Below are 27834 nucleotides of genomic sequence, written 5' to 3' on the forward strand. Positions count from 1 at the left end.
AGAGCTAAGGAAAGAGGTTTGTACTAGAAATGCAAAGAGTAAAATCTTGTGTGTGTACAGTAAACAGATGTACATGTGTGTGTGTGTGTGTGTGTGTGTGTGTGTGTAATATATATATATATATTATACCCTCGCTGGGGGCTGAGCACTGCTAAAATTAAATCGCCCCTGTTGTCAGAGCAGAAGGAAGCAAGTTTTCTTTGAGGATGACCTTGTACATTGCTTGTTTCATGCACCCTTCACAAAGCCAAATGTGCCAGACACTTCTTGCTGAAGCACCCCCAGATCATCATCAATCCTCCAACATACTGCACAGTGTCTGCGAGATACTGTGGTTTGTAGGCCTCTCCATCTAACCATTAGATGACCAGATGTGGGGCAAAGCTGAAAATTTTACTTATCAGAGAAGAGGACCATACTCTAGTCCTCTACGGTCCAATCCTTATGGTCTTTTGCAAACCTCAGCCAGGCTCTTCTTTGCTTCACACTGATGAAGGGCTTTTTTCTAGCTTTTCCCTGCCTCTAGTAGCCTGTTTCAAACCTTCCTCGCCGAGCACTTCACCCCAGCTGCCATTTGCCATTCTTTTTATAGGTCACTTGATGTCATCCTACAGTTGTTGAGTGACATTCAAATGACTTGGTGGTCATCCTGGTCAGTGGAGAGACATGTCTGCCCTTTGCCGGTCTGTAGCTTTGTTGTGCCCAATGTTTGCAGCTTGACCTTGTTCTTATGAACCGCCGTCTTTGAAATTTTTAAGGATGGAAGCAACCTGACGCTCACTGTGTGCCTCTACCAGCAAAGCTAGAATTGAACCCTTCTTTTCCTCACTCAAAACTTTTCTTTTCAACTCTTTTGCCATGGTTAATAGTTATTATGTGATTCCAATAACTTTTGAGGAATTTCTAGCACTGATTTTGCCAACTCGTCCTATTGCATATAGCTTGTACTAGTGATGACTACAGCAGTGGTTTTTATACTTTGGTTTTATACTTTGGTATACTTTTAAATTTGGTTGAGTTGATCACCTAATCAGTGCTTCATTAACAGAGAACTACCAAGGCAGTCATTTTGACCATTTTTAAATTTTAAAATGTAAAATCTTTGTTGAAATAAAACCCATATAACTATTATACCCTGACTTTTCCTAAATGTGTGTATATTTTATTATAAAATTGTTATTTTATTAAAATTACAAAACACACAAGAGTTCTGAGTATTTCTACCTTGAATGGCCAAAGCAGTCAATTGACTATTCTCATTACTGGTGGTGTATATTTCTGCTTTTGCAAATTTTTCCCAAGGTCGAAGATGCATGTCACTGTTGCCTAGCAACTTTTGTTCTAGTAGTTTTTATATTCTATTGCTAAGCTAAAATTCTTGTTTGTAAAAAAGCTGGCTTGACATGTCCAATAGGCTACAACAACTGTTGTTATTCAATCTGCCACGGTTCAGGCTATGTTAGCCTGGAAGTCCCAAATCCAAGCCTTTATTCAGCGATCTTTATCTCCATCCCGAGCAGCGCTAGTCCATTGAACGTATACACCAAAGCCCAAGTTGACTGATATGCTCTTTACAAATTCAAATGTTGCCTCTTCAAATGACAGATTTTATGGCAGGAGAATCGAACGCTCATTGGCTCTCGCATGCATCGTCACAGATTGGATATGGGGTTAAATAAATATGGTCTTTTGCACAATAAGCAAGTTAACATGCAGTATATATTATATTCCATTCTATCTAAATATAAATGCGTTTGTAGCATCCAGTTGAAAGAAGTCAGCCAGAACTGATGGTTTAGTGACTTTTTAATGAGTTTCCTTGCAGGTCATAAACCAACGTAAGAGCTGAACACAGAATGAACAAAACAACGTGCCACCCTAACTCAAACATTAACCATTTTCATTAACATTATAATAGTATGTACCAAAGTTTAACAAAACACATCCTCTTCATTGTAATACACAGCATACCTTGTTGCCACTTTCAACTTTTGCTATATTCCTTAGCTCTTTAACCTAGTGTTGCCAACTAATCTTCAGAGGAAGTTGCAGGTAGATCGGCAGATCGATTTGTTGCTAAAAGTTGCAAAATTACATTGTCATGTCATTGAGTGATGACGTCATTGCATAACCAGTGTTGCCAACTTAGCAATTTTGTTGCTAGATTGAGCAACTTTTCAGACTTCCCTAGCAACTTTTTTTTTTTTTTTTTTTTTTTTTTTTAAAGCACCTAGCAACAAATTTAGCTACTTTTAAAAAGTTTTTGGCAACTTTTGTAAAGTGACTCAAATGATAAAATAGGTACATATTTTTATCAAAATTACAACTTTTTTAGTTCAACTTTTTTTTTTGTTCAATATCAAACATCAAATTTGCATTAGGTTGCTAGTCCCAATTGGTCAATAATAAATGCACATTTATGATACAGCATGTTATAAGCTTGTATATATAATTGTTGTTCAGTTAGGAACACTGTAAGAAAAAAAATATGTAGTAACCCTGAAAAGGTACTAGTCATTTTTTGCCAGGATGCTATCCATTAAGTTGTAACGCTGTAACCTTAAAACACAAAATACAATGTGGAATGTTACTTTCACAAATTAAAATATTTTATGTTTATATTATTTTTATGAACAAATAACATTTAAAAAATATCTTTCACTGAGATTTGAGTGATCTCGTTGTGTATTCTACGTAAAAACACTGTTTTGTTTAATGGTTATGCAGCAAAAACTTGCCAAAAACTTTTTAAAAGTAGCTAAATTTGTTGCTAGGTGCTAGGTGTTAGATCCCCCTCGTGCATACCGTTCTTTAAAAATAAAAGCCAGTTTCAGCTAAACAGGAAATGTCAAAATAAAAGCATATAAATGCATGCAATCGTCATACTTTGAGGTCCTTTACAGCATTTTAATCTATGTATTTTTGCGCGTCCTCTAAAAGCGCCGTTTTTGAAGAGCACGCATGTGCGGCTGCGGCTGCAACACATCGTCATTTGGATTACTTTTGGTACTGCTTTTAACATTTTTACAATAAATTTATGATTGTAATTGCATTTATCTGTCTGTCATGTTTTTCTTATACTGTACAGAAACAGTTATGTTTAGGTTTAGAGGTAGGAGTTGGATTAGCGACTATCAAAAATATTTTTAATGCTATATTGTTATTTAAATGGCTATTTTCCTGCATATTCAATTGCATTTTATATCCTTTTATATTCGCTATAAAATGGGTAGGTTAAGGTTTGGAGCAAGGGTTAAGGGGTCTAAAAATCTAAATCGCTTACTGAAAAAATGATTTTAAAAAAATACATAGTCGCTATAAAATGGGTAGGTTTAGGTTTGGGGGTAGGTTAAAGGGTCTAAAAATCTAAATTTCTTATTGATATAATGATAAAAATGCATTGATATGAATATCTTACTGATATAAAAGATACATTTTACTTTTATAGCATAAAATATGTATCAAATTTGCATGTTTTAAACATTGAAATACATCTAAATTGTATGTTTTAGCATCAATAGAAATGTACAAAAATGTACGTTTTGTGCTTGTAATGTTACGTATTAATACCTATGTATAAACATGAGACCAGGCTGGGTTGTGAATACAGTATTCCATGTACAGTTGTGTAGATGTGTATTTATCGGCCTGTTCTAAAGCCTTGATTGGTTGGTGTGGCACTGTGAGGCACTGATGAATTAGTGTGCTATTTTGATTGGTTGTGTTTGAAAAAGTAAATCAAGATACTTCCTGCTAGATTTTTGTGTGTTACATCGAGAATTGTGAGAATGAGTTTGTGGTTTTGCAGATTTGGTGCTGGTGTTTGAGTGACAGGTTTCAGAAATTGTGTGAAAAGTAAACATTTTGTGTGTAAGCAGTTAAAAACTATAAGAAAAAATTGGTGTGGTCTCTTAATTTTCATTTCATTTAAATTCAGAGCTGTACAGACACACACACACATATATTGCACCACCCTTGCTTCCTTCATTATTTATAAAAGCTGAGAAATTTGGAGTAAAAAAAATAAATGGCAATAAAATCACTATACATTTACTGTGATGGCTCATATAGGTTGAGCCTTCTATCTCTATTTTTATATGTGTGTGCATGTCTTCCAGGTGGCGGAGCAGCTGATGACTATAGCGTATGAGAGCGGGGTAAACCTTTTTGACACAGCAGAGGTGTATGCTTCTGGAAAGTGAGTATGACTCAGCATCAGCAAGATTACCCATAATTCACTTTACTCCATGAGTCTTTATTAACATCTCTGTCTGTTATAGAGCTGAAGTCATACTGGGAAACATCATCAAAAAGAAGGGCTGGAGGTATGGTTGAGTTGTATATGTGGCAAGCACACCTGTGCAAGTGTAATACAAGATAAAGGAGGTACAAACATGTAATGAGTGAAAAAAAATCCCTTTGTAGTTGTTGTGTACCTGCTGGCTCTTACATGGGTTACGTGTCATGAGGACTTTGATCACTAGGATCTTGGTCAGTTTGTATCACTTAATCAGTGCCACCAGACGAGTGCATCCTGGTAATGGCTGTTGCCATAGCAACATATAAGACCCACTGTGATCACCATGACTTCTGGAATGACAGCACTTTTGCTGACTATGAAAACTATGAAAAATTACTCAGCTGATTTGTCACATGAAGGGAGATTTATTATTCACTGCGAGATTCACAGCAGTTTCCACATTAGCTATGTAGTGAGGGAAAGAGTTAGAAATGAAAAGTTGAAAACAGAGTACTTGTTAACCTGCTATTTTTAAAATTGTATTGGAAAATATATGCAGATTTTTTCCAGTCGTAACTATGATTTGAGGGGCATCAATGTACAACATGCAACTTATGTTCACAATAATTCCTAAGTACATTAATTATTTATCATCTGGGAAAAAGTGTATTAACTCTTGACAATTCTATCAAGTAGTTAGTTAGGGAAAATAAAATAAGTATTATAAAATACATAATAATATATAATAATTATATTATTTCCAGTTAAATCACCTCCTCTGCAATAATGGGAAACATACTTTGAATTTGTTAACACTTTAAAAATCTTGCAAACTTATTGCCTCGGAAAAAGCTTGTTAAGGTTACTTAGTATATATTTAAGTTTTCATAAACTGGCTACTGAATAAGCTTAAATATATTGAGCAACATTAACTAGTTTTTTTCTGTGGCAATAAGTTTGTGAGATTTTTTAAGTAATGGTAACATACTGAAATGTACAGTTAGTATACACTAAGGTTCAAAAGTTTTGGGTCAGTTTAAGATTTAATACTTTTATTGTCAGGTTAAAGTAAAGCAGTTTTAATGTTTCTTTTTTTCTTCTTTTTTTTTAAATCCTTCAAATAAATGATGTTCTTTTGAACTGGCTATTGTTCAAAGAATATTGCATAAAATATATAATGTGTTAATGTATCAAATATTAAGCAGCACAACTGGTTTCAGCATTGATAAATAGCCTAATAGAAAAATGCAGCATTTCTTGAGCATCCAAATATTAGCTTGATTTTATAGGACCACATGATTCTGAAGTCTGAAATAATGGCTGCCAAAATTCAGCTTGTCCATCACAGGAATAAATGTAAATATAATAAATATGAAATTCCCCTTTAATAAAATATGGTAACACTTTATTTTAAGGTGTCCTTGTTACACAAGTTACATGTACTTACTGTTATAACAATAAATTATACATAATTACATGCAAGTAACCCTAAGCCAAACCATAATCCTAACTATGTAATAAGTACCTGTTGTTAATTACAGTTTAATGTGATTAAAAAATGTGCTTCAGCACATTTCTTGAAATTATGCCTCTTTTTTGGGAAATACAAAACTTTTAACTCAGTTCCCTGAATTTCCTATATTCAGGTCAAAATGAAGCTCTCCACTCAAAACAATCTTGCTGAAAAACCAAACTTTGCTCTCAGACATGACATACACACTGAAAGTTTTACACACTGATGAGATAAATTCAAAACAATACTACACAAACCAGTGCTTGTGGTTTTCCACCTCATAATCTTGCTCTTCCTTCATTTCTTCCTCCACTCCCTACTCCTTCTTCTCCTCTTCCTCTCTGTTGTCCTCGACTTCTTTCTTCACATCTCTCTGGATCCATTGTTACAAACCTGAATGATCTGATTTTTTTCCCTTGGATCTATCCATCGAAGGTTTTGATTGGTGTGTCATATATTTTGACTCCTTTCCACTTGGGTTTTCGTCTGCTTATTGCACTCAAACTGTGCTTGTTACGCTGGGGTAATCACAAGACGTTAGATCCACTTGCAAGCTTTTAATAAGAAACATCGTGGTCGTACAGGCAGGGGTCAATGACAGCAAACACAACAGGGGAAGAACAGGCAGAATCATAATCGGTACACAGGCAGAATGTCAGGGTATCAAGCTGAGAATCACAGTCCAAGAAACAAGCAATATAGTCCAGAAGGCATGCAGCAGTAATCGTAAACCAGGGAACAGACAAAAGAAGCAACAGACAGACAATAGAGAATGCTCAGAAGTGTAACCGTAGTACAACAAGACCTCGCCCTGAACACAAGAAAGCTAGCAGCTTAAATACTAAAATCCAATGAGCTGCAGCTGGAGAGTAATCAGAGTCCAAGGATGGGGCTTGTGGGAAATGTAGTGCAATAGTCACTGTGTGTGTATGTGGTTGTAGGAAGAGTGGCAGGTGCAGGGTGAATGGGAAATGGAGTTCAATGGATATGTGAAGTCCAGTTTGGAGTGCCCTCTGGTGGCCATGACGGGCACTCTCACTTTGTGATCATGACATAGCCCCCCCCTTAAGGAGTGGCTTCCAGACGCTCCTAACTAAAAACAGTCCAAAGTTCAGGTGGGAGGTGGAGCGGAGGTGGAACAGGGGGAGGGATGGAGGGCCAGGTCCACGTGGAAGTGGCAGTGCCGACAGAGCAGGAATCCAGGGTGGAGCAGGTGGAACTGGAGCCCACCGGGGGGTGGCGCAGGCGGAACTGGAGCCCACCGGGGCGGCGCAGAGGAGGACCCCCACAGCCGAGCAGACGAGACAGAATCCCACCAGGGTGGAGCAGAGGACCCACCACAGTCTAGCAGATGGGACAGAAGCCCTCCAGGGCGGAGCAGAGGACCCCCACAGCCGAGCAGACGTGACAGAATCCCACCAGGGTGGAGCAGAGGACCACCACAGTCTAGCAGATGGGACAGAAGCCCTCCAGGGCGGAGCAGAGGACCACCACAGCCGAGCAGACGGGACAGAGGCCCACCAGGGCGGGGCAGAGGACCACCACAGTGGAGTCGATGGCACAGGAGAGCAAGTCTGGTCAGGTAGGACTGAAACAGAGAACATAAACAGGTTAATGGTGGCCTCCGTGGCCGTGATGAGGCAGTTCGAGAGTTCCCAAACGGCCTCCATTGCCGTGACAGAAAACTCAGGAATGACCTCCGTGGTCATATCAAGGCAGACAGAAAACTCAGGAATGACCTCCGTGGTCATATCAAGGCAGACAGGGAACTCAGGGACGACCTCTGTGGTCATTTCAGGGCAGACAGATAGTTTATAGGCCATAAGACTGGATTTCTGGGCAGAAGCGGGCTCTGAAGCTGATTCAAGGATAGGAGCTGTCACTGAAGTAGATTTATTGTTTGAAGTGGATTTGAAGACTGGAGTAGGCTCTAGAATGGTTTTAATGAATGGAACACACTCAAGGACTGGAGTAGACTCAGAAGTGGATTTAAGGGCTGGAACCGGCTCTGGGGCGGATTCATGGACTGGAACAGTCTCAGGAACTGGAGCCGATGTGTGTGCATAGCCCACATATACAAAATGGCTGTGGCCATGATGACCAGCGCTGCAGTCTCTGCGAGTTCAGGCGTGGCAGCCATTTTGGATGAGGGCTCAGGTGTGGCAGCCATCTCGGCTGAGGGCTCAGGCGTGGCAGCCATCTCGGCTGAGGGCTCAGGCGTGGCAGCCATCTCGGCTGAGGGCTCAGGCGTGGCAGCCATCTCGGCTGAGGGCTCAGGCAGGTTAGCCATCTTGTCCGTAGACACGGGCGGTGTGGCAGCCATCTTGTCCGTAGACACGGGCGGTGTGACAGCCATCTTGTCCGTAGACACGGGCGGTGCGACAGCCATCTTGTCCGTAGACACGGGCGGTGCGGCAGCCATCTTGTCCGGACATACTGGCGGTGCGGACTCAGGAACCAGGATGGAGACAGGGCGAAGCTCTGGAAGATCTGTAGGACTGTGATGAAGGTCTAGAAGATCAACTGTGACTTGACTTTGTTCATGAAGATCAATGGTGACTTGATTTGACTCATTAAGTTTAACTGTGGATTTACTTGACTCATGGAGGTTATTGGTGGCTTGACTCTGCACATGAAGATCCAGGGTGACTTGACTCTGCTCATGAAGATCCAGGGTGACTTGACTCTGCTCATGAAGATCCAGGGTGACTTGACTCTGCTCATGAAGATCAAGGGTGACTTGACTCTGCTCATGAAGATCAAGGGTGACTTGACTCTGCTCATGAAGATCAAGGGTGACTTGACTCTGCTCATGAAGATCAAGGGTGACTTGACTCTGCTCATGAAGATCAAGGGTGACTTGACTCTGCTCATGAAGATCAAGGGTGACTTGACTCTGCTCATGAAGATCAAGGGTGACTTGACTCTGCTCATGAAGATCAAGGGTGACTTGACTCTGCTCATGAAGATCAAGGGTGACTTGACTCTGCTCATGAAGATCAAGGGTGACTTGACTCTGCTCATGAAGATCCACGGTGGCCTGACCTTGTTCACGAAGATCCACGGGGACCTGACCTGACTCGGGACGGTCAGCGGGGACGCGAAGGTGCTCTGGATGGCCTGTGGAGACGCGAAGCGCCTCGGCTCCGGGCACCGCCTCGACCTCCGGAACGGCATCGGGCACCGCCTCGACCTCCGGAACGGCATCGGGCACCGCCTCGACCTCCGGAACGGCATCGGGCACCGCCTCGACCTCCGGCACGGCATCGGGCTGCTCGGGAACAGCCTCCGGGATGGGGGAGGGCTGCTCGGGAACGGCCTCCGGGACGGCAGCGGGCTGCTCGGGAATGGCCTCCGGGACGGCAGCGGGCTGCTCGGGAACGGCCTCCGGGCCTTGAGGAACGGTCGATGCCTGTCTCCTCCTCCGCCCTCTATGACGGCGAGTCGGTGGTACCTTGTCCGGAGACTCAGGCATTGAGTCGGCCATCTCATGCTGTGGCGCTGGGCTGGCGGCCATCTCGTGCTGTGGCGCTGGGCTGGCGGCCCTCTCGTGCTGTGGCGCTGGGCTGGCGGCCATCTCGTGCTGTGGCGCCGGGCTGGCGGCCATCTCGTGCAGTGGCGCCGGGCTGGCGGCCATCTCGTGCAGTGGCGCCGGGCTGGCGGCCATCTCGTGCAGTGGCGCCGGGCTGGCGGCCATCTTGCAATCAGGCTCAGCTGTTGCCGCCATTCTGTGCTCGTGCTCTAGTGCGGCTGCCATAACATGAGTGAGTGCGATGTCGCGTTCCTCCTCCGCGACACCCACAGTGAATGAAGAGCCAGCAGTCCACAGAACATAATCCAAGAAGTTGCAGAATGATGAACGAGGACCCTCATGAATTACTTTAGACTTTAAAGGTTGATTAAGGCCATTGCAGAAAAAGTCTATTAATAGACAGTCCGGTAGTTCTGAGCCATTGGCTAAAGCCAAATTATTCCCCAATGTAACGATCGATAGTCCGTGTGCCCTGATTCAGTGCTAGTAACAGACTTGCTGTGTTCATACCTGACCAATGTTCATTGGATAAGCCGCTGGATCCATTCGTGGCGAGGTCTTCTGTTACGCTGGGGTAATCACAAGACGTTAGATCCACTTGCAAGTATTTAATAAGAAACATCGTGGTCGTACAGGCAGGGGTCAATGACAGCAAACACAACAGGGAAGAACAGGCAGAATCATAATCGGTACACAGGCAGAATGTCAGGGTATCAAGCTGAGAATCACAGTCCAAGAAACAAGCAATATAGTCCAGAAGGCATGCAGCAGTAATCGTAAACCAGGGAACAGACAAAATAAGCAACAGACAGACAATAGAAAATGCTCAGAAGTGTAACCGTAGTACAACAAGACCTCGCCCTGAACACAAGAAAGCTAGCAGCTTAAATACTAAAATCCAATGAGCTGCAGCTGGAGAGTAATCAGAGTCCAAGGATGGGGCTTGTGGGAAATGTAGTGCAATAGTCACTGTGTGTGTATGTGGTTGTAGGAAGAGTGGCAGGTGCAGGGTGAATGGGAAATGGAGTTCAATGGATATGTGAAGTCCAGTTTGGAGTGCCCTCTGGTGGCCATGACGGGCACTCTCACTTGTGATCATGACAGTGCTTACTTGAGTGAACAATATTGAATGCTAGTGCTTTCTTAATGACCACATGGTGTAAACACTGAGAGTTTTGCAGTAACAGTTCACCAAATCTGACTCATGTGTCAAAGCAGGGGAGTAGTGTTTATAGTTTAGGCAAATGGGTGTGCTTTTTAAAAAAAAAAATTAGTTCAAAAGCCTGCTTATAGTGTTTTAGCAATCGAGAAAAAAACTGAAATATGACTCAGCACTTAAATGTATAATTACACTGTAACAAGGACACCTTAAAATAAACCTAAAATATATTAAAATAGAAAACAGTTCTTTTAAATTGCAGTGATATTTCACAATATACTATTTTTGTTGTATTTTTTGATGCAGCCTTGGTGTGCATAAGAAACTTCTTTCAAAAACATTTTAAACATTTAACCGACCCAAAAACTTTTCAGTGATAGTGTACATGTAGCATGTATCTTTTATCTGAACAGAGATGTACTATTTCTATGTATAAAAAACGCACAAGAATTATGGTAGAATACTATTCCACAGAACGCCATGGACTATTTCTCTCTCTTTTTCTCTCCCTCTCGCTTTCTCTTTGATCTCATCAGATTGAGTTGAAGAGTTCAGATACACTCTGTCCCCAAACTAATTTAATCTGACCACCTTTATAAGCTTTACAATCTTCTCAGATCCTAGATCTGTATTGCAGATCATGCTGTTATGCTGACAGATTGGTTCATCCCACTGCAGAGAACATACATGAATATCCCATGAACCCCAATCAAAATTCAGGGCTCGTCTGTAAGGATCTCTTCTGTAAATGTTTGATGGATATTCATTAAAGGTGAAGTGACCCCTGAGATCCACAGTTCTAATGAACAGAGCAGAGACTGTACACTGAGGGACTATTTTGCCCTCTCTTCTTCTTTCATCAGTTTACTTTCCTACTCAATCTTTTTTATCTTCCCAGTTCATTCTTTCTATCTCTCTCTCCAATATTCTAATTCCTGTCCCATTCTCCATTTCCCCCATAACCCAGTTTCTCCCCGCCAGCTTTTTTTTTCATTCTCTGTCCTTTCATCATCTTTTTCACCAACTCATTCCCTCTATGGAGATGATGGTAAGTTCATGTGTTTTTACACCAGCTGCTCAGTTGCTACACAGTGACAAATGGGTGTGAAACACAAAGCCATTGAATTCACTTATAATATGACATCTGGCCTAATATATCTGTTCAGTTTCACAGCCCAAGCTTTCTCATTTAAAATCATAATTATTTTGTAAGGCCAAAATTTAGAGGGCAGCTCTCAGTTTTTGTGAGTCGAGAATGTAGGACACAGCAAGAGTTCACACTAGTGAAAGCTCATTTACACCCATTTACAATGCAGATGAGAGCTACTCTGAGAGACCTGCAGATTACTGCCAAAACAGCTGCAGGCGAAGGTTACACATGTATCATCACTGAGCAATAGCATCACTATCTCTGCAGTTCTGCCTCAACAGTCTGCTTCCTGTTTGGTGAAGTCAATAGACCAATGAACAAGTGATTAAATGGCCAACATAGATAGAAGCCATTCGATATCTGTCTGACTTTGTCTATTTAAAATTTGACCTTTGTATATTTGCATAAAAATGTCATATTCACTACCGTTGGGGTTGGTAATATATATATATATATATATATATATATATATATATATATATATATATATATATATATATATATATTGGCACTAATAAAGTAATAAAAGCTGCAAACTGATTTGTTATAAATTTGCATGATGAACTGGGAAAAAAATTACACTGATAAAATGAAACCATTATCACTAATTTTAATGTCAGTGGTGTTACTGCTTCCTGTTAGATTTAATTAGGGGTAACACCAAAACTGCACTGGAGCATATGGTACATCAGCACTGTTTTTATTCTGCAGACAAATGAAATTAATATAGCATGAAAGATTAAAAGTAGGATTCTTGAATAGTTTATTAATACGTTTATTTGATCAAAAATACAGTAAAAACTTTGCAGAAATATTGTTAGAACTTCTATTTAATTATATTTTATAATGCAATTTATTCCTCTACAGGTAATTCAGGATTCCTGCAGCTCCTTAAAAAGTCTTAGTTGTATCAAGTTTAACGCCATAAAAAGTCTTAAATTGTAGAAGAAAGTGTTAATTATGATTTCAAGAGGACTTACATTTTTGGGGATGGAAAGACCAGAATTGCGATATAGCTTAATGTGACGATTAAACTTAAAAAACATTTCATTAAATAAACATGAGAGCTGCACAGTCTGGTGCTGCACTACTTTGTGTACTACCGTTACCGGGGAAACAGTTATATTTCTGCTGTTCCGAAAAAAAGTGTCACCTGCTGGCAGAGAATGAATGTGCATTTTCAGTAAGCCTGTAGTTTTTGTTCAGACCAATTTGAAAATCAACCCATATTTTGCAAACACACACAGAGCTGTAAATGTAAACTGGTGGATCGATATGAAAATAATGCATTATAAAAATCTAAACAGTAAAATGTATTTATGTTATTTAATTTATATAATTTATTGATAATAATTGTTTACATTTAATATAATTATTAATACTTTTGACTCACCCATTTTCTTAAAAATGGTTTAAAAGTTGAAATGTATCATTTTGTAAAGCTTTTTGTTTTTGTGAAAACTTGTATCTAAACTGTAAATCATGTTTTTTGCAGTCATTTTACAGTTTAATATGTACATAGACATTGCCCTATAGATATGGTATTAATTTTATTTGTGCAGGTCTTAATAAAGGTCCTAAAAAGTCTTAAATCTGAGCTCAAAAATCCTGCAGAAACCCTGTAATTGCAAAGCTGAATTTTCAGCAGCCATTACTCCAGTTCTCAGTGCCGTGATCCTTCAAAAATTATTCTTATATGCCGATTTGGTGATCAAGAAACATTTTCCATTATGATCAATGTTGAAAACAGTTGTGCTGCCTAATATTTTTGTGAAAACTGGTGTTTGCTGTAGCTTGACTACACCAAAAAAAATAAAAATAAAAAAATAAAATTAAATAAATAAACTGATGTTTGATTATAACTGCACTTTAATCAACTTTTTCCTTGATTTATAGTTAATATGGAATATGTGCTAATTTTAACGCACTTTTTGCTTTCTCCTCCGATCTTTTTTCAAGGCGATCCAGTCTGGTTATTACCACAAAACTCTACTGGGGAGGAAAGTGAGTAAACTTTTATTTAGCTCATTGTGGATGTCACGTCATGTCATGTGTAGCGTTTGGACCAATCAGACACATAACTATTTGTTATATTTAACAAATAATCCCTAACACGCCCTCACTCCAGCAACAAGTCAACTTTGAGGGTCTGTGGACCCTTCCCCCGAAACGCACCTCAAAAAGGCAGAACAGGCCTCTGGTTCCATGGCAACCAAAGACAAATCATTTGATAACTCTAGTTTTTTGCTCAAAGGAATGTGGGCAGAGCAACTCTCACTCCATTTCCCCTTAGGAAAGACACATTATGCCCATAAAAATGGCCTTTTCTCTAATTAATTCATAGAAAAACCTTTCTGTGAATGAACACACATATCCTCAGGTCATTGTGTATACCATTAATTTTCTTGTATATTGTCTTTTGTATTGTACATGTTTTAGGCAAGTGTTATGATAGATCACTAGTTAATATAACCTCACCTATATCAGGTCTTTTTGAATTCATCTTCTAATGATCTAAATGAGAGTTTGTATTATATGTTGATACTCATGCAACATATTAGTCTTCTAAGAATTTTTAGTACTTTTTGCATTAACACCCAATCAAATTACATATGCAAAATACCATGCTCTAAGACAAAGAGTCATAAACTTTCCCTCCAAAAGTGCAAAAAATATCCTTATTTAGAGTTGATATGAACTTACACTGAATGTTCGCTGGATGAACAGATTATTTGATGGCAATTTAATTCTGCTACAGTTACTACCGGCAGCTGATATAAATAATTGTAATTAATCATAATTAATTGTAATTATTTATATACATTTCCCTTTTGAGCTAATTTGCTACACATGACAACTTTAATTTTATAACTCTCACACTGCTGCACATTCTAAAGGGCAGCACATTTAATCCAGACATCTGTGAATTCACACATTTCATAAATACAAACCTCCGTTTAGGTCAAGTGCTGAGCACACGTTTTCTGTATGAGTAAGAATTCTGGAAGTAAGTGAGCAAAAGTGCAGCTGCGAAGCTTGATAAGACTAAAGAAAAGGCCTGTCCCACTTCCCCACAAATCCTCTCTCATGAATACTAATCAGAATTTAAATATGCCAGGATTTTATTTGAAGTTAAAAAATGAACATGCAAAAGGGCCAGTTTGAAAAAGAAAAAAGATGAGCAAGAAACTCTGGCAGAAGGAGGGCATGTCTCATATGCTAGACTGAACTTAGCTCTGTCTGAAATTTAGCTTTCTGACGTACATCTGTCTCTTTGTGTGTCTCTTTTTCACCACAGAGCCGAGACAGAACGAGGCCTTTCTAGGAAACACATTATTGAAGGTGAAGTGCACACATTCGCTTTTTAAATACTCTCACTCTGTGATCACAGCTTGTGTGTGTGTCTGTATGTGTGTGACGTGTTTGTCTCCTCGGTGGGCATTGATTGGGTGGGTTAGTGTTGCTCTGGCAGGCAGAACTAACAGTTAGAAGGACTAAAGACAATGTAGATGGAAATGACTTGCCTAACGACATCAGTAACTGAACACACAATGCACAGAATCAAGCCAAAAATGAACATCATGTGCATAATTTTCCCCTGATTGAATTTCATCTGACTCCAACAGGCACCTTGAATTGTAATGTTACATTTCAGCATGCCGTGCTTACATCAAAACAATGGTTCAACCTAAGATGAAGAAAGAAACTTTTAAAAGAATAATGAAAATTAAAGGGATTGTTCACCCAAAAATGAAAATTCTGTGATTAATTACTCACCCTCATGTTGTTCCGTACCTATAAGACCTTCATTCATTTTCGAAACCCAAATTAAGTTCTGTTTGATGGATTCCGAGAGCGCTCTGACTCTCCCATAGACAGCAAGGATCCCAACACAATCGAGACTTTGAAAGGTAGAACAAAAAGAATGACTTTATTCAATAATTCATCTCCTCCGCGTCACCCTGGCGCCATTTTGGAGAGTATCCAAAATATGTAAACAACGTATGCAACGTATGTGCGTGGAGACGTTGTTAACATTGTTTATGCTTTGATCTGAACAGAAACAACGTATCTACATACATACGTTGCATATGTTGTTTACATATGTGATACTCTCCAAAATGGCACTAGGGTGACGCAGAGGAAAGAAATTGTTGAATAAAGTCATTGTTTTTGTTTTCTTTGCGCACAAAAAGTATTCTCGTAGCTTTGTAAAATTACTGTTGAACCACTGATGTCACATGGATTATTTTAACAATGTCCTTACTACTTTTCTGGATCTTGATCGTGTTAGGATCCTTACTGTCTGTCTCACCTTTATTTATATAGCTATTTTAACAATGCAGATTGTGTATTAGCAGTTTTACAGTATTAAATAGGAAAATAGTGTGTCAATATTGCAAAAGGACAATATTAAACACTCAATTTTCAGTTAAAGGCAGTTCATCATTGAATTCAGTGATGCTCTCTCAGTGATGAGAGAGCTCTCGGAATGCATCAAAAATATCTTAATTTGTGTTCCGAAGATGAACAAAGGTCTTACAGGTTTGGAACGACAAGAGTGTGAGAAATTAATGACAGAATTTTCATTTTTGGATGAACTATCCCTTATAATGAGAACCTTTTATTTGTGGGTGAACTGCTTGCTTGAAAAACTAGTTATGTTCTAATGCGTACAGTAGATGCTATCAGTACGGTCAGAGTTACATTTGGTGTGAAAGTACAGAAATAATTCCCATCCCTGGCCTAGATATTCAAGGTTACAGGGAGGATGAATGATTGGTTGTGTCTGCCGTTCCACACTAGCCCTTATTTTCTTCCATGCCAGCAAGTTTTGGGCCAGACACTTATTTTACAAACATAGAGCTCAGGATACATCCCAGAGCTCTCGCCCACCTGCAGCTCCCTGCATTTGGAGCATGTCTGTGAACAAGCCAGCCGTATTATCTTTACATCACTGGATTAGATTCAGTCATTGGTCTGGTCAGGCTGCAAAGCAGACACACATATCCGTGCAGATAAGGATAGACTGGGAATTTGAGACACATTTTTAACACATAATGTAGGTTTAGACACACAGTCTGTCTCTCAGTATATATAGATATTGTTTAATATTGTGTGTGTTGCCCTGTGAAATTAAATGACAGCTATGTGAACTTACAGTATGTCAGAGGATGACAGTTTAATTCAAAAATACACTAAAAATGCAGTCCATACATATACTGACTTCTTCTGTGATGAAGATAAGTATGTATAATTTCTTAAATAAAATAAAATTTTGATATTAAGTAGGCTAAAAAAAAATGAAACACTTCTACCTTGAAAAATATATTTAACACCTTTTTAATGATAATGATTAAGATTTGTACACGTTTTCTTAAAAAAAAAAACACCTTCAAAAACCCAACAGACCCCAATCTTTTGAATGATAATGTACTATAGATTTCTTTTTCTTAAATTGATCTAACTAGTCATACATGCACATTTAGAGAAAGAGGGCATAGAGCAATAGTTTAGTTGTGTTGAAATAAACAGAATTATTCTACACTGAAGTATCACGGGAAAGATGGGATGTTGTCAGTTATGTTGACATTGTTGTGTTACTTTGCACTATATAATTGACCAATCACATATCTATCTTTGGCTCACTGTGTCTCAAACTGCTGACAACCACCATCATTTCTTGACTGTAAAGCCTCATCTGACCTCAAGATGCTGACCCTGTCAGAATGAACCAGTGGACACATGAGGGAATCCAGTCCCAAACACTCTTCATTGTGCTTGACGATCAATCCAGCACTCTGCCGAATTAAAGACAGAGACACAAATGAGCCCTGGGGCCCTGTGCAGGACGTACTTGATTATTACAGAGTCCACCAGACTCACACAGCTGGGTGTCCCTCGTCTGCGGAGCTTGATTAAGTGGGGAAAGTTTGTCCTGATGTTATGAGGGCTTGAAATTCTTCATGATATGAAGAGTCCTCAACAAACTGTGGTCTGTCAGAGCATGCAACTTTTTTATTAGCACTAACCTTTCCCTCTTGTATACTTAATAATGCTACATTGGAGGATAAACACTAACAGATTTCTTTTTTGAAAGGGAAGACAAACAAACACCCAGACTGACTCACAATATACATACTGTCTTTCAGGTCTTAAGGGCTCCTTGCAGAGGATGCAGCTGGAATATGTAGATGTGGTCTTCGCCAACCGGCCTGATAGCAACACACCAATGGAGGGTAAGTTTGGTCATTAAAATAAGGGCAAGTTTAAAAATGTTGGAGTTGCCTTAGTAAAAAAGTAGTATATTTAAAAAAAAAAAAAAAAAAAAAACATTTATTTCATACTAAGTATAGTTCAAATATATAAACATATTTACTGACATATCACTTGAGACTACAGATATATATATATATATATATATATATATATATATATATATATATATATATATATATAAAATTCAACTTTATCAGGAGTATTAGGCTACTTGTGTACAATATGCATTTCATATTATTAAGCCTAAAATGTGATCAATGTTACTATTGATGAGGAATGTATTATTTTTTAATAATTTTGGTCTTTAAATGCAAGATATTTAAAGTGTATCTGATGCAAACTTGCAGTAGTTCCACTTTAGCACAATCAAATATACTTCGGTATACCTTTAGTTGGACTTCAGCACTACTATTTTCACACAATTTATGTGTTAATGTTCCAATTTAGCAGACTTAATATACTAAAAATATTTAAAGTTTAAAATATTTAGTTTAATATACCAAAAGTACAATTGCAGGATATTTTTATAAAGTACATAAATATGTCCATGTATTTGTAGTATACTTAGCATTAAATAAATGTATTTCAAATTCATTTTAGTATGTTTATTTTTCACCAGGGTGGTAAGATTTCTTAATGTTTTACAAGGTCTTTAATGCTCACCAATGCTGCATTTATTTGATCAGTAAAACTGTTATATTGTGAAATATTGTAACAATTTTAAGTATATTTTAAAATTTAATTTGTATTCCTGTCATGGCAAGGAATGTTAATTTCTCCAGTTACGTGGCCCTTCAGAAATCATTCTATGCTGCTTTTAGAAATAGAAATCTTTTGTAGCATTATTAATTCAGTGTCTTCAGTATCACCTTTGATCAATTTAATGTATTCCTCCTAAATACAAGTATTATTGAACAAAAAAATTGTACTGACCCCAAACTTTTGAATGGTATAGTGCATGAAATTAGTTTGGGGTACATTTTGAAGACTTAAATAGACTTTGGTAGGTTTAGTCATTCATACAAGTTTTCTTGACCTTCACCAAAGCACTTTGGGAAACTCTTTGGAAAGTACATCAAAAGCCATGCACAAAAGAACGAGTGTGTCAGACTAAAAGGGTTGGTGTCCTGCAGGCACATCCATCTGATGTCTAAATCCTCTGAAAGATGCATTCTTGATTACAGGGTTACGATTAAGTGCAGTCCCCGGGATGCCATCACGGTGATAATTCTGAATAACCAGACTTCTTACTTCTACCCAAAGTACACAATGCAGCCAGCAGGCTCCCACGCTGCTGTTAAAGCTCTGTACTGCCCAAAGCTTAAAGTGCAGTCAGCGTGAAAATCTAATCTACTGTTTAATAATGTGCTTTTGGTTCAAACCACAGGAAAGCAAAATCTCTTGAACAGTATAAACCGGATACAAAAATAAGTGGAGACAGATTTGGAGAAAATGTGAGGACAGTTAATTAAAACGAGTATCTGCTGCTGATGCCGTTTTTTAAATTGAGAGTTTTATTCTCAGAAAAGCAAAATGAGAAGAAAGATAAGTGAGCCAGCCTCTTTGACCTTCAGTACTCATAAAGAAATGACCAGCTGTTGTAACAACAGCTCCTCTCTTTCGTTTATCAATCCTATTATCTCCAGACATATGCTTAAAAACATGCAGAGAAGAGAGAAGACCAGATAGAAGTAGAGGAAGTTGGAAAACATGAACGTTTTTTCTTTTGATTAATAACAAATAGTAAAGCCAGAAACGGATGCACTTGATTTGCATTCTTGCTTTACTGTTGCAGCAACAGCAGTTGATTAATTTTACCTTGCTCAACAAGACTGTCTTCAAGCAGTTGCACTTCCATGACATTATTTGATCTAAAAGAGAAAACTGACCAAAGAAAAAGAATAATCTTGGATTTACACTAACCCCCCCTGCAGCACCTCTAGTGGCAGTGCTGAAGTACAACATACAACTGCAATGAGAAAAGGCAGCGACTTATGAATTACATTGTCCCTGCAAAGCTAGAAGCATTAGTTTCTTATACTTGAGCAAAGTTTCAGGCTTTGGAGACAACCATGAAGGAATTCACGCCAACTGATGATCTTAGGTCTGCTTAACCTAGCATTTAAATATGTAAATATAAGTTGTATTGCCTCTTTTTAGCCCTTTTTAAAAATGCCTTGCATAAAATGTCCAGTACTACCTGGCAGATATCACTGAAATAGGTGTTCTGAGAAATCATAATGTATATGTGGCCACCCTAAACTCTGTAAATGGCAAAAAAGCCACTTTTTAGCCAATCAGAAACACTCTCTAAGTGTAAAGCATTTTATGCATTCAGGCTTGCTGCATGCAAAATCTCATAGTACCTTGTAAAGCCAAAAAGGACATTTTCGAAAGAGAAAGATTTTCATAGTCCCTCTCTTTTTGTGAGCTCAATCAATATTCTCTTGTTAAGGGGGATCTGTATGCCCCTCTGGTAGTGTATGTACCGCTTAGAGCTATTCTGTTATGCAGCATTCAGGGCTTAGTAATATTTCAAAGCTCTGCGCTGGATGCCAAGGTTACCCTGACTCAGCCATTTGTTCCAGACCTTTCTACTTTAACAAGCGTTTCAGCTTTCACTCCATCACTTCTCACTCAGACTCAGAGAATCTAACACAGTGCCTGTCAAATCTTACTTCCCATTACAGTTTTTACATCTTCCCCAAACAAAAATGTTTTATTTGTTACAAACAGAAAGTTAATTTATTGCAACCCTACTAGTTCAGTTCACTCATTGAGTCTGCCTATAGGAACCTAAATCAATTCCATTGGCTAAAAGAATTTTAAATGAGTGCTCATTCAGTGCCTGATTAGAAATCCTAAAAATTCACTTTATGGTGTCTGTCATCTGAAATATGTTTTAGTATATCACTGTAAGAAGCTGTAGAACTTGAAATTAAACATTTGTAGTTCTTTGTGGGGGTTTTTGTAAACAAACCTCATGTACTAACTTGGCATGCATAATTTTCCAGCTTAAATAATCACAGGTGTTTTATTCCTTTTTGCACAAACTGTTATTACAGGGGCAGATTATCCATCAACAAAAATCAGAAGTGAGGGGGACAGAAGTGTTATATATATATATATTTTAATTATCATTATTATCAATATTTAAAGCAGTTGAGTAAATTTTTTGTAGGATTCTCTGATTAATAGAAAGATCCAAAGATCAGCATTTATCTGAAATAAAAAAGATTTCTATTTCAGATAAATGTTGTTCTTTTGAACTTTCTATTAATCAAAGAAACCTGAAAAAAAAACTACTTAGCTGTTTTCAACATCATCATAATAATAATTATCATTTTATTTATTTATTTATTTATTTTTGAGCAGCAAATCAGAATATTAGAATAAATTCTGAAGGATCATGTGACTGGAGTAATGATGCTAAAAATTGCTTTGAAATCACAGGAATAAATTTCATTTTAAAATATATTCAAATAGAAATCCATTATTTTAAATAGTAAAAATATTTTAAAAATTTTGCTGTACTTTGGATCAAATAAATGCAGGCTTGGGGAACAGAAGAAATTTCTTTAAAATCATAAAAAATATTACTGTTCAAAAAAATTTTAACGGTATAAGGCAACTTTAATTTTTCTCTTATTTCTTGCTTTTAATTGGCTAAGAAATCAGATACACTGTTGGACAATAACCAATAATAATGATTTGTTTATATACTACAAACACTTTTTATCACATAATAAGGCAGAATAGTTTATATACTGTTATAAATGCTATATCAATTAGCATTGCATTGTTCATATACTTTATTTATTACCTGGAAATAAACCATATATTGTTGCAATCGTATGTTTAATATCTTCATGGTTCCAAATTTTTCTGTTTTTCTGTGAAAACCACTGTTTTCATATAGTGATAGCAAGACGCTTTTGTCCATATTAGGGATTTCCTAGTATGACTTTCTGCCGAGAGCACCCTCCGGCTTCGTGTATGAAAGAAACATACACTGCACTGAGTGTTTAGCGCTCCGTGATGTTCATCTCGCCTTATTCTGGGTCCGAATAAAACAGATCATGTACAGGCTATCCTGTCTCTTTGAATTTAAATCTATATTTATTCACACCAGCTCTTGAAAACCTCTATGCAAACTCACTTGCCTGAAAAAGTGCAGGGACATATTTTCATGATATTAAAAGTGGGGGGACACCTCCCCTGCGTGATCTACACCCATGACAAAAATGTATTTTCATGTGGTTCCTTGCATTATACTATATTATGACCTCAAAGTACTTCAACTATCATATCAGGTTCCTTTTCTGACAAAGTAAACCTGCTCATTAGCTCACCTGGTACAACATTGCACTTGTGAAACAAGTCACAACACTCAACAGAAGAGCTCGAAGACTTGTAGAAGCAAGCTAAAATGGAATGGCTGCTGTAACAAATGCACTTTGGTCTCATGTTTGATTTTGCTAACATTGTCTATTAGGTTTAGGTAGGCTTTAGTGAAGGTGGTAGGTTGGTTTCAAGTGTGATAAAGCATTAACCTTTTACCATCAATCATCACACATTTTATTTTGAAAATGCTGCAAAAATTGCAAGCCTAGACTCCTTAATCATCTCTGGTTTTTACCTTTAAACACTGGACAGATGTGGATGCCTCTCTCTCATTGTCTGTCTGTCTCATAGGCATGGGCAGGCAGATTGCTATGCAGTGCTTTTCTGCTGCATTGATGCATAAAGTGTCCTGAGTTTAGCGCTCCTCACTGTGTACAGTGCATATTAAAGTTCCTCAGTGGCTCTGCAGTCCCCTGACTCTCTTGGCCCTGCTTTATCGCTTTTTGTTTCTTACCTGATTACAATTTCATCAGCATAAAGGGTAAAAGCTAAAGGGAATATGAAGTTACACTGTACTTTATCATTCATTTTTCCTCATGAGTGCACTTAATGAATTATGTGAAACCACACAAAAGTACATCATGCTGAACTTAATCCACCCAAGCTGAGGCACACTGTGAATGAAACTATATTGTACAATACCAGATTAAGTCACCACCTGAAGTCTGAGATAGCACGCACATGTATAAACTGTAAGAAAAAAATCAGTAGAAAAACAGAAAAGGTACTGCAAAATTTTCTGCCTGGATGATATCCGTTATAGGTGCAGTAAGCGATTTTTGAGAAACGCTGTTGATATCTGAAATCGCCAAACAAACAGACCCTTTACCCAAAAGGATCACACCCCTAACTTGGTAACTCGGCACACTCAAATTTACAAACATGCTATGCAACACAGGCAACTCCCACATCGTTGTTGGACACACCCCTTACTAGGGATTGGCTAGAAGTGTGTCTTGGAGTTTGGTCTGATCCACTTTCTATAGTGTTTCTCAGAAATCACTTACAGCACCTTTAAATTTACAGACATTTTTAGACATTTCCTTTAGCACTAAAACACAATGCAATGCAATGTATATTTCAAAATATGGGAAAACACCAATACTTAAAATTCCTTCATATCAAAACAATACACTGACCCTTATTTTTATGGACTTTTCTTAGTGTGTAACGTAAGAACATAGCAGGAGGGAATCAAGTTTGATTGATCAATCTCACTCAAACTTCAGCTCAATGAGTGTCGATATAGTGGAGACAAGGTTGTTGAAGCACAGATCACACACCACTTTAGAAAATTACACAATTTAGCTAGTTTACATCAAAACTGACATTTATCTTTGATGACCAGCAGAACTATTGTAGTTTCTCATTATATTTTAATAATAGCCTAATTTATTTGACTTTTTCTGGCTTTTCAACATAAATGGAAAGAAAATGAAAAATTAAATGCACAGAATGTAGCAATTCTGCCCTAGTCTGTCCTTGTGAAAAAGAAGTACATGATATAATCCAAAAAATATATTAAAAAAAAGAAAATATGTTTATGAAAATAATATATTTTAAAAGAATATATTTAAATGATAACTGAATATTGGTCTTATGTTTTCAGACACTTTGTAATTATTTAGTGATTAATTGCATATTAATTGCAGTTAAATTAAAAATTATTATAGTTTAAACTTAAATGCATTTAGCTGAGATTTAGAGTGCTTTTTTCACATAAGCAGGACTATGTTATTATATATAATTTCATAATTTTTTATTTTCTTATAAGTGTTTAAAGTCTACTGCTGAATTTTGTGACAAGCATTTATAGTAAATTAAAGTATAGGTAACACTTTATTTTGATAGTCCACTTTAGACGTTCTACTAATTACAAGTAACTTAGCAACTACATGGCAACTAGCAGTCATTAAAGTATTAGACTGTCTGCTTAATAAATGCTAGCACTTTATTTTGATCCCCAACAGACATTCTATTGACTATAAGTAACTTTGCAAGTATGTCAACTTATTCTATTAACCCCAAACTTAACATAACATTCTACTAATACTCTAATGAGAGTTACTTCACATATACAGGTGCATCTCAAATTTATTTTTATTTTTTTTAACTTTCATATATCCTAGATTCATTGCATGTAAATTAAAAAAAATATATTTTTTTATTATTATTTTTTATTTAGATGATTAGAGCTTACAGCTCATGAAAGTAAAAAATTCAGTCTCTCAAAATATTAGAATATTTATATATGAGTTTCATTAAATTACCATCCCTACAGTATAAATTCCGGGTATCTCTTGTTCTTTGAAACCACAATAATGGGGAAGACTGCTAAATTGGCTGTGGTCCAGAAGACAATCAATGCCACCCTCCACAAAGAGGGTAAGTCACAGAATGTCATTACTGAAAGGGGTGGCTGTTCACAGAGTGCTGTATCAAAGCATATTAAATGCAAAGTTGACTGTAAGGAAGAAATTGGGTAGGTAAAGTTGCACAAGCAATAGGGATGACAGCAAGCTTGAGAATACTGTCAAGTAAAGCCGATTCAAACACCTGGGAGAGCTTCACAAGGAGTGGACTGAAGCTGGAGACAGTGCATCAAGAGTCACCACGCTCAGACATCTTCAGGGAAAGGGCTACCAAGCCACATCTTAAACAGAAACAATGTCAGAAGCATCTTACCTGGGCTAAAGAGAAAAAGAACTGGACTGTTGTCCAGTGGTCCAAAGTCCTCTTTTTAAAGTAAATTTAGCATTTCATTTGGAAATCAAGGTCTGGAGTCTGGAGGAAGACTGGAGAGGCACAAAATCCAAGCTGCTTGAAGTCCAGTATGAAGTTTCCAAAGTCAGTGATGATTTGGGGTGCCGTGACGTCTGCTGGTGTTTGTCCATTGTGTTTTATTAAGTCCAAAGTCAATGCAGCCCTCTACCAGGAGATTTTGGAGCACTTTATGCTTCCATCTGCTGACAAGCTTTATGGAGATGCTGATTTCCTTTTCCAGCAGGACATTAGCACCTGCCCCCAGTGCCAAAGCAGCATCCAATTGGTTTTGTTTTGATGATATTGATGTTATTTTTTTTGATTGGATAGTGAATGTGCTGAACCCCATATAAATCTATGGGATATTTTCAAGAGAAAGATGAGAAACAGTCGTTCCAACGATACAGACGAGCTGAAGGCTCAGTAGTGCCTCAGCAGTGCCACAGGCTGATCGCTTCCATGATACACCTCACTGGTGGAGTTTGTGCTAAAGGTGCCCCGGCCAAGTATTGAGTGCATAAACGAACATACTTTAAAGAACTTGAACTTTTCTGTTTTGCAAACCCTTTTTTTGATTGATGTTAGGAAGTATTCTAATATTTTGAGATACTGGATTTTTCACTTTCATGAGCTGTAAGCTCTAATCATCATCATCAAAAAAAAAAAAAAGGTTTTGAAATGTTTTACTTTACATGTAATGAATCTAGAATATATGAAAGTTTCACTTTTTGAAATGTTAAAGAATTTTTTTTTACTTTTTCACGATGTTCTAATTTTTTTAGATGCACCTGTAGTTTCAAATTAATGATAGTTTTTTAATGCTTTTAAGATTTGAAGTACACCACAGATACACACTGAATAAAACTGTTCGCTTCTTTTTCACAAGGGTAATAACAGAATTTGTGAATATTTGTCTCCATAGAGATCGTCAGAGCCATGACCTACGTGATAAACCAAGGCATGTCCATGTACTGGGGGACCTCACGATGGACAGCTATGGAAATAATGGTAAGCAACATTTTTCTAAATAGCATTTGTTATGACAAAATTCAACGTCACCCTAGAGGGCACAACATTCTGATTACTGATCACTGACTTTCTATAGGACTGTGTTTGCAGGGACAACATAGTACCATCTTGTATCTCAGATCCTCTGTATTGTATATTGGCCACATCACATATTTTTAGCCCTTTGACTGAAGTCAGTGTTTTGCAGTACTGTTTGTTGCTGTAATTGCAGTGTAGCACAAAGCAAGTTGGCCCAAACTGATATGTTGTAATTAAGCACTGACATTATTAATTCATGGATGATAAATGGTGGCTTGATCAGGGTTTTTACAGAGAGGACACACACTGATGACCTGTAATTTGTGTGACTGTGATAATAGCATGTTCTTGTGTCACGCCAGATCCATCCCACGTAAACACACCCCCACGACTGGTACTTGTGTTCACAGCCTGAAATGAGCTCTGTGCATGCATATGAAATCAAGGATTCAATGGGGTTGTCAACAGTCATGTGATATTAATATAAACTGTATATATGTGAGACCAGGACTAGCTGTCACTTTTATTACAGGCACTGTTTCTCAGGGTCTACTAAATGTCAGTTCCTATAGGTACATACCTAAAGACCTTACAACAGAAAAGCAAAAAAAGGCTATTCCTATTCTATTCTGTTGTTGATTTTTTTTTTTTTTTTTTTTTTTTTTTTTTTGTAATTTAAGTAATTCATACTTTTATTAATCAAGGATGCAAAAAATTGCTCAAAAGTGGCAGTAAAGACATTTATAGGCCTAAAAAAAGATTTTGTTTCAAATAAATGCTGTTCCGAATTTTCCGTTCATCAACAAATAATGAAAAAAAAGTATCACAATCTCTACACACACAAAATAATAATAATAATAATTAAACATCACAGTTGTTTTCAGAATTGTCAGTATATTAAAGTGATTTCTGAAGGAAATTCAGCTTTGCCAACACGGTTATAGTTGCTATCACAGTTATTAAGTTGGCTTGAGAAAGCTAGTTTATTGAAATGCTATTTAATAATCTTCTTCTTCTTCTTCTGAGACTAAATTTGGACTGTATCTCCTCCAAGAGTTTAAGCTACAACCACCAAACTCGGGTCAGACCTTCAGACTCGTCTGACTTGGGTTGCTATATCTTTTCTGACTGATTGGATTTATGATTTTCATTAAATGGATGATCAAAACTTCAACAAGTCCCACAGACTTTCATTACTTTTGTACAATAAGAGTTATAATGTGTGCTGTCTATCACTAGCAAAGCTTAATGACTATCCTAGGACAACATGACAAAATCATGCATACTAAAACATGTTATCAATGTGCTAAACATGCCAGAAACATGCTAACAACATGCTAATCATGCTAAAACATGATAGCAACATGTTAAATCATGGTAGCAATGTGCTAAATCATGTCTAATCTCAAGCCAACTCTTAAGTATGTTCACAAAGTTTACTCCTCTAGTTTTAAATTGAACTAACATTTCACAATATTACTGTTTCACTGTATTTTTGATCAAATAAATACAGCTTTGTTGAGCAAAGAGACTCTTTTCAAAAGCACCTTATAGACCAAGATATTTGAACAGTAGCCCAATGTACAGGTGCTGGTCATATAATTAGAATATCATCAAAAAGTTTATTTCATTAATTCCATTCAAAAAGTGAAACTTGTATAATATATTCATTCATTACACACAGACTGATATATTTCAAATGTTTATTTCTTTTCATTTTGATGATTATAACTGACAACTAAGGAAA

General features: G+C 37.5%; 1 protein-coding gene across 3 annotated transcripts in view; it reads left to right on the plus strand.

Moving 5' to 3' along the window:
* The window catches only part of kcnab1a (potassium voltage-gated channel subfamily A regulatory beta subunit 1a), a 144490-nt gene that overhangs the window by 111801 nt on the left and 4855 nt on the right, over positions 1–27834 (plus strand). For all 3 annotated transcript variants that reach the window (XM_042743818.1, XM_042743816.1, XM_042743817.1), the window contains 6 exons: positions 4119–4198; positions 4281–4325; positions 13554–13598; positions 14893–14936; positions 17747–17833; positions 25963–26048. In XM_042743818.1, the coding sequence (XP_042599752.1) occupies positions 4119–4198; positions 4281–4325; positions 13554–13598; positions 14893–14936; positions 17747–17833; positions 25963–26048 (387 nt within the window). The remainder of the gene's footprint in view (positions 1–4118; positions 4199–4280; positions 4326–13553; positions 13599–14892; positions 14937–17746; positions 17834–25962; positions 26049–27834) is intronic.

The sequence above is a fragment of the Cyprinus carpio genome, chromosome B18, assembly GCF_018340385.1.
Source record: "Cyprinus carpio isolate SPL01 chromosome B18, ASM1834038v1, whole genome shotgun sequence".
NCBI lineage: Eukaryota > Metazoa > Chordata > Actinopteri > Cypriniformes > Cyprinidae > Cyprinus > Cyprinus carpio.